The following is a 17,074-nucleotide window of genomic DNA, read 5'->3' as shown; positions in this document are numbered from 1 at the left end:
TCGTTTATAATGGGTTTTATTAGTTTTGTCTCGTCGCTCCGGCCGGACAGGGCATCACAGTAAGGCAGGGGCGTAACATTTCCGTCACATGCTTGAGGTATTCGGCCAATCACAACGCACTGAATAGCTGACCAATCAGAGCACACCTTGCTTTTTAAATTTTTTTTACACCTGGCTTTTCAGACCGATGAGCTTTGTAAAAATCGACGCATTTCAGAAAGGCGGGGCATAGAGGAGAAACAATAATGTACAGTATGTGGAAAATAATGTGTTTTTTAAACTTTAAACCGCATAAACACATTTCATTACACCAAATACAGGTGCATCTCAATAAATTAGAATGTCGTGGAAAAGTTAATTTATTTCAGTAATTCAACTCAAATTTTGAAACTTGTGTATTAAATACAGATTTTTTTTATCTGGTTCCATGTGATTATATGTATTTAAATTATGCATGAATGTTCCCAAACACTATTACAGTGAGATCTCTGTGTGAGATATGTGATTGTTGTCATATTTCTATAAAAATCTAAAATACATGTTTGTATTAAAGTAAAAATGGATGATAAATACACATTTCGAATGGAATTAAATAGCAAGCACTTTGAGTGTCTTGTTCATATTTAATTTCATATAAAAGCATCAGAACTGAAATTATATCATGTTTATAAGCAACACAGCATGTGAGTGAGAATAACGCGATATCTGTCTTTGATCTCGTTGGTATCTGTTCACTTCGAGAGGTCAGAACTGTCCGTCTTGCCTGCGCTTATTTGTTGAATGTAATGGTTGTTTGTTTGCTTGCCAGTCATTCTGTTCTTCGTTCCCTTTGGTTTTTGCCTTATTGTTTGTTCTAGTTTTTCCATGAAATACCAGCACATAGATCCTTGCCTCTGCCTGTTTTCTGCAGCTTCTCCACAACGTTACAGGTTTTCACTGGCATGTCTCTTTGAGCCTATATTTAGTATAAGTAAAATACTTAAGTACTGTACAAATCAAATACTCTAAGACTTTTACTCAAGTTGTTTCGGAATCGCTGACTTAACGTGTAGTGGAGTCATTTTCAATGGAAGTTATCTGTATTTTTAGGTACTCTTTACACCTCTGCCATTACTCAAAATATCTGGGACTGAATCTCATAAACTTTCAGTTAGCATATTAGATTTTAAGTGCAAGGCTACTCTGACCACCCTAAATAAAGGTTTATTATCATATGCAGTTTAATAGATTAAATTAGTATACTGAAATGTGAGAGGACAAAGGAGGGGTAGAGTTTTTATTTAAATGTATTTAAATACTACTGAACTATGGGAGTGTTTATTGTCTTTATTAACTGCACAACTGTTTACTTAGATGAATGGAGAAAAAATCCAACATTTATATTTATTATTATGCTATATATTTTACGTAAGTATTTTATTATGCCAATAAAATCTTCAATATGGCAGTAATGTAAAGCATGTGTTGATGTTATACTAATAATAACCACTTGGTGGCAGCATTGACTCGCCTCACGATCGCATCACAACGACATTTACATCTCCGTCGCTGGCATCACTGGTGTCTTCTAGTTTTCATTGTTTAGAAGTAATGTATTTGCAATGCATTTGCTGAAGGAAAAGTTAAATTTGTCCAGCATATTAAAGCACTTCTGTAACATGAGAGGGTCGTAGTATTATAAACATTATTCAGGCTGCCCAAAGCATGCTATCTGTTTCGACAGAAAATAAATAAATAACGAGTTTCACGCCATAAATGTTCCGCCCTGAAAATCTCTCTTGAAAGCGGATTGGTTAAGGAATTTGGCGCTGGGGGTTGATGGACGTGTTCGGTCGAGATAAGGGCGGGACCAACAGTCCTTTTGGCTGAAATGATGATTTACTGCATCGTGTTATTTCTGTGAACGTTGCAGAGCACATTTCACAGCGAATTGAACAGATTCATTTGAGAGAGGGCGAATTTGATTGAAAACCCTTTATTTACGTGCAGGTTCAATAATGTCTGTATCTACAATGCCTGTTCTCTCTTCCTCCCCTTGCCCCCTCCCTCAGCCTCTCGGGGTGTAAACAAAGCCGAAGTGGGTCATTTGTCGTGGTATGATCTAGTACAGGTTCCGCATCCCGTAAAGAGTCGATGTAACAGGCATTAATACCACAAAAGAAATTACACAAAGCCATAAACGTTGCTCCGAGGCATAGTGGTAACGTACATTGACTCATATTTCCAGACTGACGATTGACAAGCTATCCATATCCGACATCTGCCTTGACAAGAAAAGGATCTTCGGTGTTTTGTTGTTATTGGGGTTGCCACGAAACTAAGAAAACGCTGATTGAGCTACACAAAAGAGTAAGGATGCGCTTGCAGACGCAAGGAAGGGGGGGGGTTCTCAACCGTGTTTTTTTTTTGACCGTTTCAACACGTAGCATGAGCAAGAGGCGTTGGTACCCAGACCAAACCTCCCCACGCCCGGTCTGAACCGGTTCGGGGGCCGTGCGCGCTCCTGGAGACTCCCTCCCCTCTCCCTTTGCTGAAATTGCTGCCACGCGCTCACACGCACAACACTAAAATATCTTACCAGAGAGCGAGCGCGCGCGCACCCGCGCATACGTCACCCCTCCCCTCTGCCTCGCTCACTCAGCATCTCCCATTGGCTCCTGCGGACATCTCGAGCCTCCTCTTGTTATCGTCTCTTATTGGTTCGCAGTGAGGACTCTGTCCTGGGATTGGTCGGTGCGAGCGCGAGCCCTTCTCGCTCATTGGCTGGCGCGGGCCGTGCATGAGCGCGAGGGAAAGAGTTGTAAACGCAAAGCGCGTGCTGGAAAAGCCGAGGCGTAGGGCTGAGAGCAGCGCGAGCGCCGGAGACCAGCAGGGGCATCTCTCGTCACAACATCCAGCCTCTCATCCACCCGCGATTATTTTTTTTTTTTCGTTTTTATCGTTGAAGCCTGAATCGTAGGAAGCGATAGAGCCCGAGTTCCGCAGCGAGGCTTTTGTTAGCCCGTGTTGGGGGCAGTTACTGTTGTCCCTCAGCGGGGGAGCGCGTTATCATCTTTAGGTTATTTGGGAGGCAAAACCGCAGCCTTTCACCGCGTGTTCGTTAAATATCGATTTTAGGTGTCTTGTTGCGTAATTTCGGATCTGGTAAAACCGGATTACCTGGGATTTTTTTTTAAAAACAGTGTCGCGGGTCTTTGTGTGGCTTCTGCTTCGTGTCCCTGCTTGCAAGCTACCAGAAGTTCCGCACTCCGAGCTCCAAAACATGTGCTCCCGGGTGTGGTTTATCACAGACCGGCGGATCAGCCAGGAGTACCCGCAGGTCCAGATCCTGCGAGCTCTGAAGGAGCGCTGCGCCGAGGACGATGTTGAATTCCGCTATCTTCTAATGGATGAGATCGTCCTGACCATCACGGATGGACAGCTCGGTAAAAACCGCACACATACCACAGACATATACATTCACAAACGCATTCCTTCTGTACGAGCACGGAAATAGTTTTGTGTTTAAACTGTTGAGTTGGCTAAATAGCTGGTCAGTGTGGATGGTTAGCGCGCTTACATTGAGCGGATGTACATCACCGCGTGAGCGTGTTTTGTGTAACGTTATCTGTGCGTGGGGTGACCGCCTAACCCTCTTTCAGCCAGTCAGCCACCACAGCCTAGCCGATGGATGGAAGGCCGGTTAAAATCGTTGAGAAATTGTTAGCGAACATTTGATATCTAATCTAAACACTGACGTGAATGTGTTTATATCAGCGTTTATTGTTGCACCATGTGCGCGCGGGACAGTCACGAGCACGTTCATAATCAACACATAAAGCGTCGAGCGCAGATGGCGCGACGTTCACAAAGACCCGTTATATTAAGGTGTTACACTCTTTATAATTTTTTCTTTTTTTCTTTTTTGGGTGTTTATATTCGATGCGCAAGCTTTCATACAATAGATTAAACTGAGATGTTTTGACGCATTCGCGCGAGATTCCACATACAAAGGGCTTGCGTCGCAATAATCGATTCGCCACGTGTCAACCTCGACTGAAATACGATTTTCAAAATTTTAATCAGTCGGAGGAAGTTTGTACCGTCGTTTAGACGATTATTGTTGTAATAGCATCACGGTTTGGTAGCCATACTAAAGATACAGATATTGTCTAATGAACTTGAGGTATCCGGGATGCTCAAAAGATACACACACCTATATCGAATCCTCTTAGTCATGGATTAATCTATCTTGTTTTACCAGTTTAGTTTTTATATCAACTTATATACTTAACCACTTGAACATCTGAGACCGCAGTGGTTTATACCAAAGATGATTTCAGGTCACTTTAAGACCTAGTGTGTGGATTTGGAGCCTGTAGAACCCACTAGAATATGAAGAAAACATTTGTGGTGGTCATGCCGTTTAAGTTAAATGGACAGTTCATAAAAACATCTTTCATTTAATCGCCCATATGTTGTTCCAAGCTGATTTTCTTCCGTGGACTACAAAAGGAGATGGCAGCCTGAGTCACCATTCACTTTAATTGCATCTTTCTTTCCATGCAATGCAAGTGAATGGTGACTGAGTTGGTCATTATGCTTATCGTCTTTTTGGAAGCAAGACATATGGGTTTGGAACAACATGAGGGTGAGTAAATGATGATGTTTACATTTTCATCTTAACTGTTCCTTTAATAATCAGCTGACAGCGAGTTGCAAAGTGATTCATAAGACAATGATCTGAGTCATTGACACCAGTGTTGCCATTGTGGGTGGGTGGGGCTGTTTTGCTTTGAGGTGACAGCATTTCTTTTAGGGGTGGCAGATGGGGACTGGGACATTTTGCATTTTGCATGGACCTGAGGTAAAGGGAGTGGCTATGCACCAATGCAGCTTTGCTTTGAATCAACTGCTTTAAGTTTAGTGGTGTGACACAACATGAAGGACTGCCAGTCTAGCAGGAAGACCCAAACAGACAAGATAAGTGAAGGAGAGAAGAACTGAGACCATATTGACCTACTTTAAAGAAAAGGTAGACAGCTGTCTGGAGAGCAGCACAAGTGGTGCAGGTTGTTGGCATGTTATATTTGTGTGTGTGTATTTGTGTTTAATCTGCTGGCCCGGATCCTGTCTTGGTCTAATTAAGAGGTGGTTGACAGTTGGTCAGCTTTGGGATTTAAACCCCCAAAGATCCTGACATTCTGCTGAGTTACATCAACATTAGACACATGGAACAGTGTAGGTCAACACTTGATCATGATCTCTTATGTCAGTAAAACATTGCCGTTAAATACCAGCACATGAGGCCATATCAAAATCCCTGAACATGTCTCATTTAAAGGGGTCATGAACTGAGAAATCAAAATTATCTTGATCTTTTGACACATAAAAGGTCATTGTACTATAAAAACATCCTGTGTAAGTTTCAGAATTCAAAACTTTCTCGTTAGTCTAAAATCAGCTTATATTGAAGCCAATCTGCCAAAACGAAATGGTGTGGCTAAACTTCACCTCCTCAGAAGATCAACGCCTGCTTCTACATCACTGCCTGTTTATCCCCGCCCACCAATTCGTGTATGTAGTAAGTAAATAACGAGAGAGGCAAACGCAGGTCTACGCAGAAACCAAACGATAAAGATGGCTCTGAAGACAACGAAATGCTTTGCAGTGCCAAGCTGTGGAAAAACACAGTCTTTGCATTGATTTCCATCTGATCCCAACATTAGGAAAGAGTGGATTAGCTTGATTTTTTTTTAATGAAGTTCCAGACCGCGTCAGTAAGAACTTGGTCCTGCTTTGGGCACTTCATTTCACAGCGGATTTGTTTACAAACAAGGCACAATTCAACACAGGATTTTCAGAAAGATTGAACGTAAAAGACGATGCTGTGCCGAGTCGACTATGTTGGATCCGACAGTAATGTCGCACCACACAAGTGTGAGTAACTGTTTTTATTACGTGGTCACTATTGCTTTGTCTGTTATTATAGATCGTTTGTACTGATATGTTCTATTATGGATGTAACAATTCACTCGCGATTCGATTCACGATTTGTAATTTTTTTTTTTTACAGAATGAGATTTAAGACAAATTATAAATAAATGTGTCCGTTTATTATTACAAAATGCTGCATGTTTCTTTATGAAATTGAAATATAACACTATAATAATATACTAATACAGCACTTTATATATATCTATATTATTGCTCTTTTGTTGGTTTTGATTGCTTCTAAAACTAAATTGACATTTTTAAACAAGCCCCAAATCAAATAAATAAGTAACACATTATTTATATAAATAATGCGTTATTTATTTGATTTGGGGCTTGTTTAAAAATGTCAATTTAGTTTTGTTATTTACATTTATATTATATTCAAATTTATCCAAAGCGACTAAAAAATGAGAACAATAGAAGCAATCAAAACCAATAAAAGAGCAATAATTTACAAATCTTATATTGGTATATTAGTGTCATTTCAATTTCACAAAGAAACTTACAATATTTTGTCCAAGCAATAACAAAAGGACACATTTAATTTATAATTTGTCTTAAATCTCATTTTGTTAAAAAAAAAATCGTGACTCGAATCATGAAATCAAATCGTGAGTTGAGTGAATCGTTACATCCCTACTTCCGAGTCTACAATACGCCACGCCTATTCAAATGGAGCGTTCCGATGAGGGGGCTCAAAACAGGACCGAAAATAGCCTATTACTTCTAATTGTTTTTTTTTTTATGTAAAAATTTTGAAAACATTATAAGTGGACCTCAGAGAACAGTACAAAATAATAAAAAAGGCTGTTTATGACCCCTTTAAATGAAAGATGGTGCAAATCCATTGGTGAACCTGTTGACAGGCACTGCAAGAGTGTGTATAGTTATCTTATCTCCTGCTGTGTGTGTTGCGCCACATGCAGCAATCAAACAATCAATAGGTAATCAGGGTTCAAGACTTGTGACTGTGATTTTCACTTCATTGATGATGTGAGCGAAGTGTGTGTGTATTACTTTTTGATGTCAAGTGTCCATTCCTCTGAGAGATGCAAATCTAACACCAATTTAAAGTCTCACACATGCACAAACTGCAAGCATGCTAAAAAAACAAACAAAAAAACTGTAGTTGGCGGTAAGTGAAACTTCAAACAGGAACAATTTAATCAACCATGTCCGAAGACATTTAATTATATAAATAAAATCCTTGGGAGGATTTTATAGATATAGAGGAGGATGGAGAAGTGTCGTGTTTAAATGGCATTGGTGTCTGTTGTGATTGAGGTAGTTCCCCTTGATTATGTCAACTAGGAAAAAGCAAAATGTACGTTCATAAACAAATGCGGAATGCAGTTTACTTGGGTTAGGATCCTCAGTGTTGGATGACACTGCTGTGAATTCTCTGGCTTTCAGGGCTGAATTTAGGGTTTCTGTGGTATATCGATCTAGTGTAATCATACAAGAATGAATGCCAGTTCTAGCCCTTAATGCACACAGATTAGGCTGTATGTGTTAAGATGGGAGTTGTTTATGTAGTCTTGCTTGTTTATGAATGAAAGGCCAACTTGATTTTTTTTTTGGTGATGATTATGATGGTGGAAAATCTGCTCTCATTGGCAGCTGAATGACATGTATTCAAAACTCTAAAAATGCATTTCAATTAAGTAAAACAAATCAATTAATTTTCAGTTCTACCATTATAAAGTTTGGAATTAATAAGATAAAGATATTAATACTTTTATTCATCGATAACACTGATGATAATAATAAGAAATGTTTCTTGAATGCCAAATCAACATATTAGAATGATTTCTGAAGGATCATGTGACACTGAAGACTTGAGTACTAAAATTCAGCTTTGCCATCACAGGAATACATTTCATTTTAAATATTCAAATAGCATATATCCTTACTTACAAAAAAGAAAAAAGATCCTTAAAATTGTAGCATTTCAAATTATGTACTGGAAGGTTTTTTTGTTTTTTTTTTAGCAAACAAATGCAGTCTTGGTAAGCCTGAGCTGTCGTTCAAAAACATTCAATTGTACCAACCCCACGTTTTTGAACAGAAGTTTATATTGAGTAGTTGTGTGGTATTGTCCAGACACTGTGCGATTAGCTGTGGTATCTGTTAATGGGGGTTACTTGTCTTGTTGTTTGTTTTGTCTGTTTACCTACCTGTATCTTAATACCAGCTCACCTCATCCTCAAAGCACACCTCTGAAGTAGGTTAAACCTGCGTCTATACTGTACTTAACACAGTAGGTTATCCTGAAATTCTCACTTGCTCTGGATTTAGTGTGAGAGTCAGTTGTGTTTCTTATGGCTCGTTTCCACTGAACGGTTCGATACAGTACAGTACGGTACGCAATTGTTTCCGTTTTCACTGTCAGAAGTTGTGAATGGCACCAAAATAGCGAACCGTACCACTTTTTTGTTACCCTTCCATTGGGGTACCTAGCACAGCAAAGGGTACCAAAAGGGTGGAGCTAAACTCACTGCAGAACGTTGATTGGTTGACTATAATCGTCACTTTTGCGTGATACAAGGAGATAAAGCATCCTTCCCTCGTTCCGCTTTGCTGTCCGTGAGTGTTGGGCTTATTTACATCAGAGTGTGCAAACACAAAAAAATATAACTGTGTATTTTATATTTTCACACAGACGATAGCCGTTTCTCAATATGCGTTCGTCATTGCCCAGAAACCCATGTAATTTTCTAAATAATACTGTTATTGTGTCATGAAATGTATTTTTAAGAGTTTTCAGGTGAGAATGTAATTGTTTAAAACTCATCTGTGGTTTATTTATAAAGATAGCACCTATTTGAAAATTTGCTATGCCAATTTCGGAGCTCCAGGCGATCACTGGGCGCTCAGCGCTCATGTATTCACATAGCGCAGCCTTAGCTCGGCTAGTCCTTCTAAAAATTTGCCGCTGGCTCTGATGTCTCTGTAGTGATTAAACACGAGATACAATTAGTTTTGGGTAGGCTATATTTAACAGGCATTCGTGGTCTCATGAATCTATTATTTATTCCTGGTCATATCGTTTTGGCTGAGCACAAAGTTGTTTAACTTTATATTTATTTTGAACTTTACTGTAGTACAGTGCTGACTTTGTAGCATACGTTTGACTGAATTGTTTGCTTTTGTCTTTATTTCCTCTTATAAAAGCCTCTTATACTTTGTACTTATACTTTTATAATGGCTATTATTGTTCATTAAAACTGACATTTAACAAAGTTAGTCGTCGATCGCTACTTTCTGGCATACACCACGCCGTCGCCTATCAAGAAAGGTACTATTGGCAGTGGAAACGCAAGCCTGATCAGGGTTACCCTTACTGAATCGTACTGTACCGCACCGCTCAGTGGAAACGAGCCATTTACCCTCAGTGAGACCGCTAACACAGAACTGACAGAAGAGGGAAGTGAAGGAGGTAGACGGTATGTGTGCTATGTTTTCTGAGTCTGTGGATACATTTACTGATTGAGCCTCAGGCAGAAAAAAAAACTTGATTGTCTTTTATTAACTCATGCATGTAAGATAAGATAAAATAAATAAAGATGTGTACACTTACAAGTGCTTGAGGGCTGATTTCTTATTGTCACAGTGAGTGTATGACTGTCATTTCCTCCGGAAATTAGTCAGACCGGTATGAACCTGATCTGTTAGTGTACCTTTTTGGTTACAGTTGGCATATATATAATGTACTGTTTTTTTTCCCCCCAGGTTGTGGGGTTAAAAAAAAAAAAAAACTGAAAAGTCAATAAATTAGCATGATTACAACCAATGAAAAAAATGTATGTGCTGCCATGTTAATCAGTGTTAAGAAAATACTGAGTAAGAATTATCTGCAGTTTCAAAATTTAGTGAGCCACTGACACCATCCAAGATCGTGGACATGGCGAGAGAAATGTCAATTATGAGTATACACTACCGTTTGAAATAAAGATGTTACTTTAGCACCAAATCAGCATTTTAGAATGATTCTGAAGGATCATGTGACATTGAAGACTGAAGTAAATGCCTGCTGAAAATTCCGCTTTACCATCAAACGAATGAATTGTATTTTATTATATATTAAAATAGATATCACTTTTTTATTTTAACTTGTAATATTGCACTCAATTATTGTGTAGATATTTCATGGTTTGTTGTAATAATGAAGAAATGAAGTGGTGCACCCAATATTTGTGTGATCTTTGTATTCTTTTTTTTCAAGTGTTATGCTTTTAGGTTCGCAATATGCTAAACTGAAATACTATTAAAATCAATCGTGACTCATTACGAGTTTCCAGCATGTGAGTGCTATTTGTGTAGCATCTAGCGTGCAGAGTTGTTGTCTGTGTAGAGCAAAGTATGAGGTTCTATGATGTCTAGGATGCTGCCTATGTAGGGAACTCACTAAGTTTGAAAACAGAGCTAAAAGATATCAAAAATTCAAAGCAGACAACCGTCTGTTCAGTCAATACAGTAAATAATGATATATCCTTACATTTATTTTTGAAAATCAATAATATCTGTCTCGTCATGCCTGTATAGTCCTGTCATACTCTTAACTGCATGCCTTCAAGTCCCATCTGCTTTGATCCATGAGAGGAAGAGGGAGTGCTGATGTAGCAGTTGCTAGTGAAGATGCTGAGTCGTGGTTTGTGCGTGTTGCTCCATCCTAAAATGGCGGAGAAGCTGGACAGATTAGAAATTCTGTGACTCATTCATGTTTTGTCTTTCTCTTGTTCTTTCATGGCTCCTTTTATATCCTCCGGTTTACATTTCCTGTTATCTCCTGAATGCTCAAACACATGCTTGCCTTTATGTAATCTCTGAAATCCTTTCTTGTCATCATCTGCTGTTTAGTGTGTTCTGTTCCATCCAAACAACAATATTACATATTTGCATATTTTTATGAAAGTTTGATTGCTCTTGTATTTATAATCCGAGTCAAAACGCATGATTTGTGAAGTTAAAATCCAACGAGTGCCAGAGTGATTTTAGTTTTTACTAAGTGAAGGCTGGTTTTAAGTGAGCATAAAACTTAACTGGCATCTTAATTAAAAGCAGAAAGCAATGCAAACTGTTATGAAAGTTTGATTGCTCTTGTATTCATAATCCGAGTCAAAACGCATGATTTGTGAAGTAAAATCCAACGAGTGCCAGAGTGATTTTAGTTTTTACTAAGTGAAGGCTGGTTTTAAGTGAGCATAAAACTTAACTGGCATCTTAATTAAAAGCAGAAAGCAATGCAAACTGGGTTAGTGGGTCAGCGTGAACGTCGCAATAACGAGGCAAAGCAAGCAAGCAACCTTCTGCAGTGTTGTGTAACGGCTCTCAGAAGGAGATCAGCTATTTAGTATTGCAGAGATGCTGTCGTGTGTCTCGTTTTGGAAACTAAGGCCAGCTCATCTGTCATACTGAGTGTATGTGTGAGAGAGAAATGGGTGACCCATCCAAATAAAAGTCTGACTCTCATTGGTTGCCCAGATACAACCAGTGTAATCCCTTCACACAATACTGTGCCGGCCAAAACACAGACTGCACTGACCGTACTGCAGCATTGTGATTTATCTTTCCTTTCATTCTTTCAGGTCTGCGGGTTGGGCAGGAAATCGTTACATCATACCCACAAGTTGCTGTGGTGCGCGTTCCGACCCCATGGGTCCAGTCGGACAGCGACATCACTGTTCTGCGTCACCTGGAGAAGATGGGCTGTCGTCTGGTCAACCGGCCTCAGGCCATCCTCAACTGTGTCAACAAGTTCTGGACCTTCCAAGAGCTCGCCGGGCATGGAGTGCCTCTGCCAGACACGTACTCCTACGGTGAGAGATCATCTTTATCTCTGAAACGCACCACTTCTTAATCTGTCATAAAATAAATAAATAAAGGAACTGTACAGAAAGGAGAATTTAAATTTTCAAGAAATATTTTTGTCATGACCGATAACAAATATGATCAAATACATTGTTTTTAAATGGCAAATAGCTTTTTAAAAGTATCATGGCTTTCACAAAAATATTAAGCTGCACACCTTTTTTCAACATTGATAATAATGAGAAATGTTTCTTGATCACCAAATATTAGAATTATTTCTGAAGGATCATGTGACGTTGATGACTAATGAAAATTCAGTTTTGCCATCACAGGAATAAATAAAATTTTTATTTGATTTAAAAAGGAAAACGGTCGTTTTTCAATTGTAATATTTCACAATTATACTTTTTTCATTTTTTATTTTATTTTTTTGTATCAAATAAATGCAGCCTTTGGTAAGTATAAGATAATTTATTTATACTATCTTTAAAAAAAAAATCATACCTGCCCCAAACTTTTGAACAGCAGCGTATGTGTGCGCTCCTGTATTTGTCATTTATTCGTACAGACAATGGCTGTTTATGTGACAGTCACAGAATGAAAGGGGAAGCCCTTATGACTAGCTGAAGAAAATCAAAATGAAACGCCAGAGAGTGAAAAGGGGAGGGGGTGTATAAGAGCAGTTACATCTGCTGTAGTGACGTGTTCCTGGCAGAGCCGGTCTGACATACCCTGCATTTTCTCTTTCGCCCTTTCACATTGAACGCTAGTTCATCTGCTCAGCTCAAACCAGCCAAACAGATTCTGCATACCAAAGAATCTTCTCTTCAAAAGCATGAAGAATATTTATATTTGAGCATGTAGAGTAGTGCTGGGCGGTATACTGGTTCATACCGAATACCGGTGTTTATTTTTATGATATTAATTTTTTAAATACCACAATACCGGTGTATGTTTCTTAAACAACGTTCGGAATGCGACACTGTTTGAGAGGGGTCCCTTTTCACTGTTGCACTGTGGTGAGGGCACAGCTGTATGTGTTACGAAGCGTGAAAGTTCCGAAACTGAAGCTGTAGAACTAATAGAACGTGATCTCATCCACAATATCCACATTGACCGCCACAAATATCCACCGCCCCCTGCTATCAGCTCCCGCGCCTCACACACACGAGCACGACTTTAGCACTAGATTTAGCAACTTTCAGACCCTTTTAGCAGCTTTTTTCCATAGAATAATCATACTGACACCCATATCATGCATGGGGAAAAAAAATACCGTCATGTACCGTGAAACCGGTATAATTTTGAAAAATACTTTGATATAAATTTTTGGTCATACTGCCCAGCACTAATGTAGAGGGTACAAAAACATCCAGCAGTTATACTTACTGTGGTCTGGGTTTGAGCTTAAATTATATCTCCACCCACTCCTTCGTTTTCTCTTTCTCTTCTCCTTATACTCTCTTTCCATATGCTTTCTCTGTTTGTTTCATCTTGGACACATTCAGTCAAAGCAAAGGATGCATTAAATTAAAATATTTTGTCATTTTCCAAACACTAACGGTTGATTTCAAATGTTGTCTAGCATTTTGAATATAAATACAAGGCAGAAAACCATTAAGCCTATTTTTCCCCCTTTAAACATCTGTAACTTGTAGCCTGTGTTTTGCCAAGTTCAGGTTGTTTAATTCATAAACATAGACTTGAAAAACTAAATGGGCCCAAATTTATAGCATTAACGCATGAATAACCATAAGGTGTTAATATTTACTATACAGAGAAATCAAATGTATGTACACAAAATAGAACACCATATATTTACATACTTAAGGGGACATTAAAATTAATTTAAGTATAAAAATAGACAATGAGGGGAATTATTATTAGTATTTTTTTTTTTTTTTTTTTTTACAAAGTCAATTATTTATAGTGCAGCCTCTGGGTCAAACATGTGGCCGTCAGGTTTCATCTGAAGCACACATTCTCCGAAAACATCTTTGAGCCATTAACCTTGAAAAACTGGCCACGTAGTTGGACAGAATGCCGTCCAGGAAATGGGAAACATTGTGCATGGCAAAAAAATCTGTCAGTCTTGCAGTCCTTCTCATGTGGATATTGAATGTCTCAGTGTTGCTTCTTTCATTAGAGCTGTTTGCATCTCTCTCAGGAATCTCACACTTTAATTAAATCTCACTTTTAATTACATTCATTACATATTCACTAACCAACATCTGTGTGTGTGTGTCTCCAGGAGGACATGACAACTTCCGCAAGATGATCGATGAAGCCGAGCCGCTGGGTTACCCCGTGGTGGTGAAGAACGCTCGTGGTCACCGAGGTAAATCACTAATTCTAGTACAGCCGGTGTGCATAATGGGTCTTTTGGGGAATTAAAGAAACGGGTCACATTAGACTTCAGATCTGGGTGCTGACAAACCTTCAGGAGCCCTGAGAACACAAACACCTTAGTTATATAGCACACTGGACCTCTCCAAATAAAGAAATCAGGCAGCTTCGAAACATCATCTCTTTTACCTTAAAAACAATGGTTGTCTGTGTTTTTCTCTCCCAGTGCACATAAGGCATCTTTGTCCTGCACTTGTTTTTTTTGTTTTTTTTAAGCACATTTGAAGTGTGTGTGTGCTGAAAGCATAATTTTCTTTTCGACTGCTTTTGTTTTAATGGTAGTTACTGATCACCAGTCTTACAGAAATACACAAAACGCTCTGAATTAAGTCTCACGGTCAGACTAGAACTCGCTTTGACTAGCGGCCATACCTTATGATGTAATATACTGTATAGAAAAATTCTCCCAGATCAGCCCCACCAATCTCTGCACACAAATTCAGAATGCTGCAGCTGCACTAGAGACCTGCACTCCCACGGAACTACTGCGAGACCCGACTAGGGATGGGGTCACGATTTTCGAATATTTGATTAGTTGATTTAATTATAGAATATTGAATAGGTTGTGCGATTATTCTCTTAATAAATTTCCCCATGTTTTCCGTGCTGATGTGGCTGATATTATTTTTGCTTGGAATGCCTATCTCTAGACCCGACGCAACAGAGTGCGGCACGGGGCGAGGCTTGATGGGTGGGTGCGGGTGGACACTCGTGTGTGCAGGATGTGGGAGAATAAAATGATTTTCAAGACTCCCACAAAATAGAAATCTCTAAACATAAAATATCTAAAAACAAATGTATTCATCTATTGCACAAAAGCAACAATAACCAATATAAAATACAAATTATTAACAGGCGCAAGCATAGGCAGAATTTCTATTTATAACCCCTTTCATGCAGCGTTGAGCAATGTAGTCAATCAGACATATCTGTTGATTTCTGGGACGCAATGGACAATCAGAGGTGTTTAAGTTAGAATCCACTCACTGCTCAAAATTACTGAGTTGTAGTGCAGTGCTAAACTTTCGTGCAAATTTCGTTTGAAAATTTGTGCTCATGAATCCTCTTATTATAACACACGAAGTGTATACATTATGAAAGATTCATTGTGCATATGTTCCTTGTGTTATAACAGAGCTTTGTGAGATGACGATGAGCTGAGATGTCAGCATTTTAGTGATTATAAAGGGAGCGCTCTTTGCTCGCACTCTGCCATTCCAAACCATGCATTTCAGCCTGTCAGTGGTTTGTGAATGTTGATGCTTTAATAACAAATATTTTATCAGAAGAGTTTATTAGGGCTGCCACTAATGACTATTTTTATTTCGACTAATTTATCGATTAATCTAAACGATTAATTTCCCACAAAAATCAACCATTTTACTTAAGAATATTTTATTAAACCAAATGAAGTCCAAATTTCTATGAAAATCTTTTTTTAAGCAAAAGTCAAGTGCAACAGGCAAGAAGCAAGTGTCCATCTCATAGTCCAAATCACTGAAATCAAAGTTCAGTATTATAGTGTAAGAATGACAACATATCCATGTGTTCTAGTCAACTAATAATACAATTATAATCAAACAACACTTTTTAAAAGAGTATTTACCAGAAATGTTATTTACCAGAATTTATTTAGGAGAAAAATGTAAATGTGCAGTATTTCGGAAAAAAAAACTAAAAACATTTTATTTTATTTTTTAAATAAAATCAATTAATTGGAAATGCTTTTGATTATTAAAATTTAATGGAACCATTAAAATGGAATCCAGAAAATAATGCAAAACAGAATTTGGTAAAGATAAAACTGTAAAACTCAATTAATTAGACAGGCTTTTTGATTAATAAAATTGAATTTAACCATTAAAACGGAGTATAGAAAATGAAGTCGAGGATTTTTTAAAAATCGAATAGTCGAATAAAATCGACGATTTGCGACAGCCCTAGAGTTTATGCTGGGATATTGTAGCTAGGCAACATGGAACTTACTATTTCATGTAAATTTCATGGATGTATGTACTAAAAAAAATGTATATAGGCTACATTTATGCGGGTGGGAGCGGGACAAACATGAATGTTGCGGGCAAGATAACATTTCTGCGGGAGCAGGTCTCTGTGCTGCACTTCATGTCTACAGGTTCATGCAGGTTCATGGTTTTGTGACGTCATCGTGAAATGGATTATTGTCATATTGCAGGTTTCCTCAAAGTTGAAAACTTGTTAAAGTTAAATACAATTAAATTGGTATTTATTGTTCTGATAATTTGCAATAGAATATTAATTTGCCATTTTATTGATACAAATATATTAATAGAACATTAAAATGGCAATTATTGTTCTGTTAATTTACAAACAGAATATTCATTCAATGTTTTGATACAAATCTGTTAATAGAAAAGTAATGAACAATTTCATCTAGTGAATGTTTTGTTTCCCTTAAAAACATTGATTGTCTTAAAAGGCCCATGGGGAATTGGGTGGGGTGGCGGCAGCCTGATAGTTGAACATCTGGAGAGTTCACAGCCCTGCTGTATCACCTTTGTGCCCTTGAGCGACTCGAGAAACTTGACCCCAGGTTGCTCTAGGGGGCCTCTCCCTGCAATTAGTGTATTGCGCATCTCCTTGGATCTATTGACAATAGGGATGTAACGATTAACCGCGAGCCGAATATGTGACGATTCAAATCGGTTGAGATACTAAACAAATCGCGATTCATTTAGGGGTAAGAGTTTATATGAATGCATGTCTGAGGGGAACTTACTGTCTTTAGAAAAGTTTAGATGGTATTGTTTCTTTTCATCTTGTCTGTGTATAATGCATATTAAAGTTCATAAGTTCAGCGCTACTTTGTTTACAGCGGAAACCAAGGAAACGCTTTAAGCAC

General features: G+C 38.3%; 1 protein-coding gene across 3 annotated transcripts in view; it reads left to right on the top strand.

Annotated features, from left to right (window-relative positions):
* Nucleotides 1-2,772: 2,772 nt before the first annotated feature.
* The window catches only part of LOC107591767 (beta-citrylglutamate synthase B), a 27,741-nt gene continuing 13,439 nt past the window's right edge, over nucleotides 2,773-17,074 (top strand). For 2 of the 3 annotated variants that reach the window (XM_016281003.1, XM_016281004.1), the window contains exons 1-3: nucleotides 2,773-3,425; nucleotides 11,565-11,795; nucleotides 14,039-14,125. In XM_016281003.1, coding sequence (XP_016136489.1) covers nucleotides 3,263-3,425; nucleotides 11,565-11,795; nucleotides 14,039-14,125 — 481 coding nt within the window. In that variant the 5' untranslated portion in view covers nucleotides 2,773-3,262. The remainder of the gene's footprint in view (nucleotides 3,426-11,564; nucleotides 11,796-14,038; nucleotides 14,126-17,074) is intronic. The other variant, XM_016281005.1, reaches the window with a different exon arrangement.

The sequence above is a fragment of the Sinocyclocheilus grahami genome, unplaced genomic scaffold (genome assembly GCF_001515645.1).
Source record: "Sinocyclocheilus grahami isolate Dianchi unplaced genomic scaffold, SAMN03320097.WGS_v1.1 scaffold146.1, whole genome shotgun sequence".
In the NCBI taxonomy this organism is placed as follows: domain Eukaryota; kingdom Metazoa; phylum Chordata; class Actinopteri; order Cypriniformes; family Cyprinidae; genus Sinocyclocheilus; species Sinocyclocheilus grahami.
This window is presented reverse-complemented; position numbering and strand designations above follow the sequence as displayed.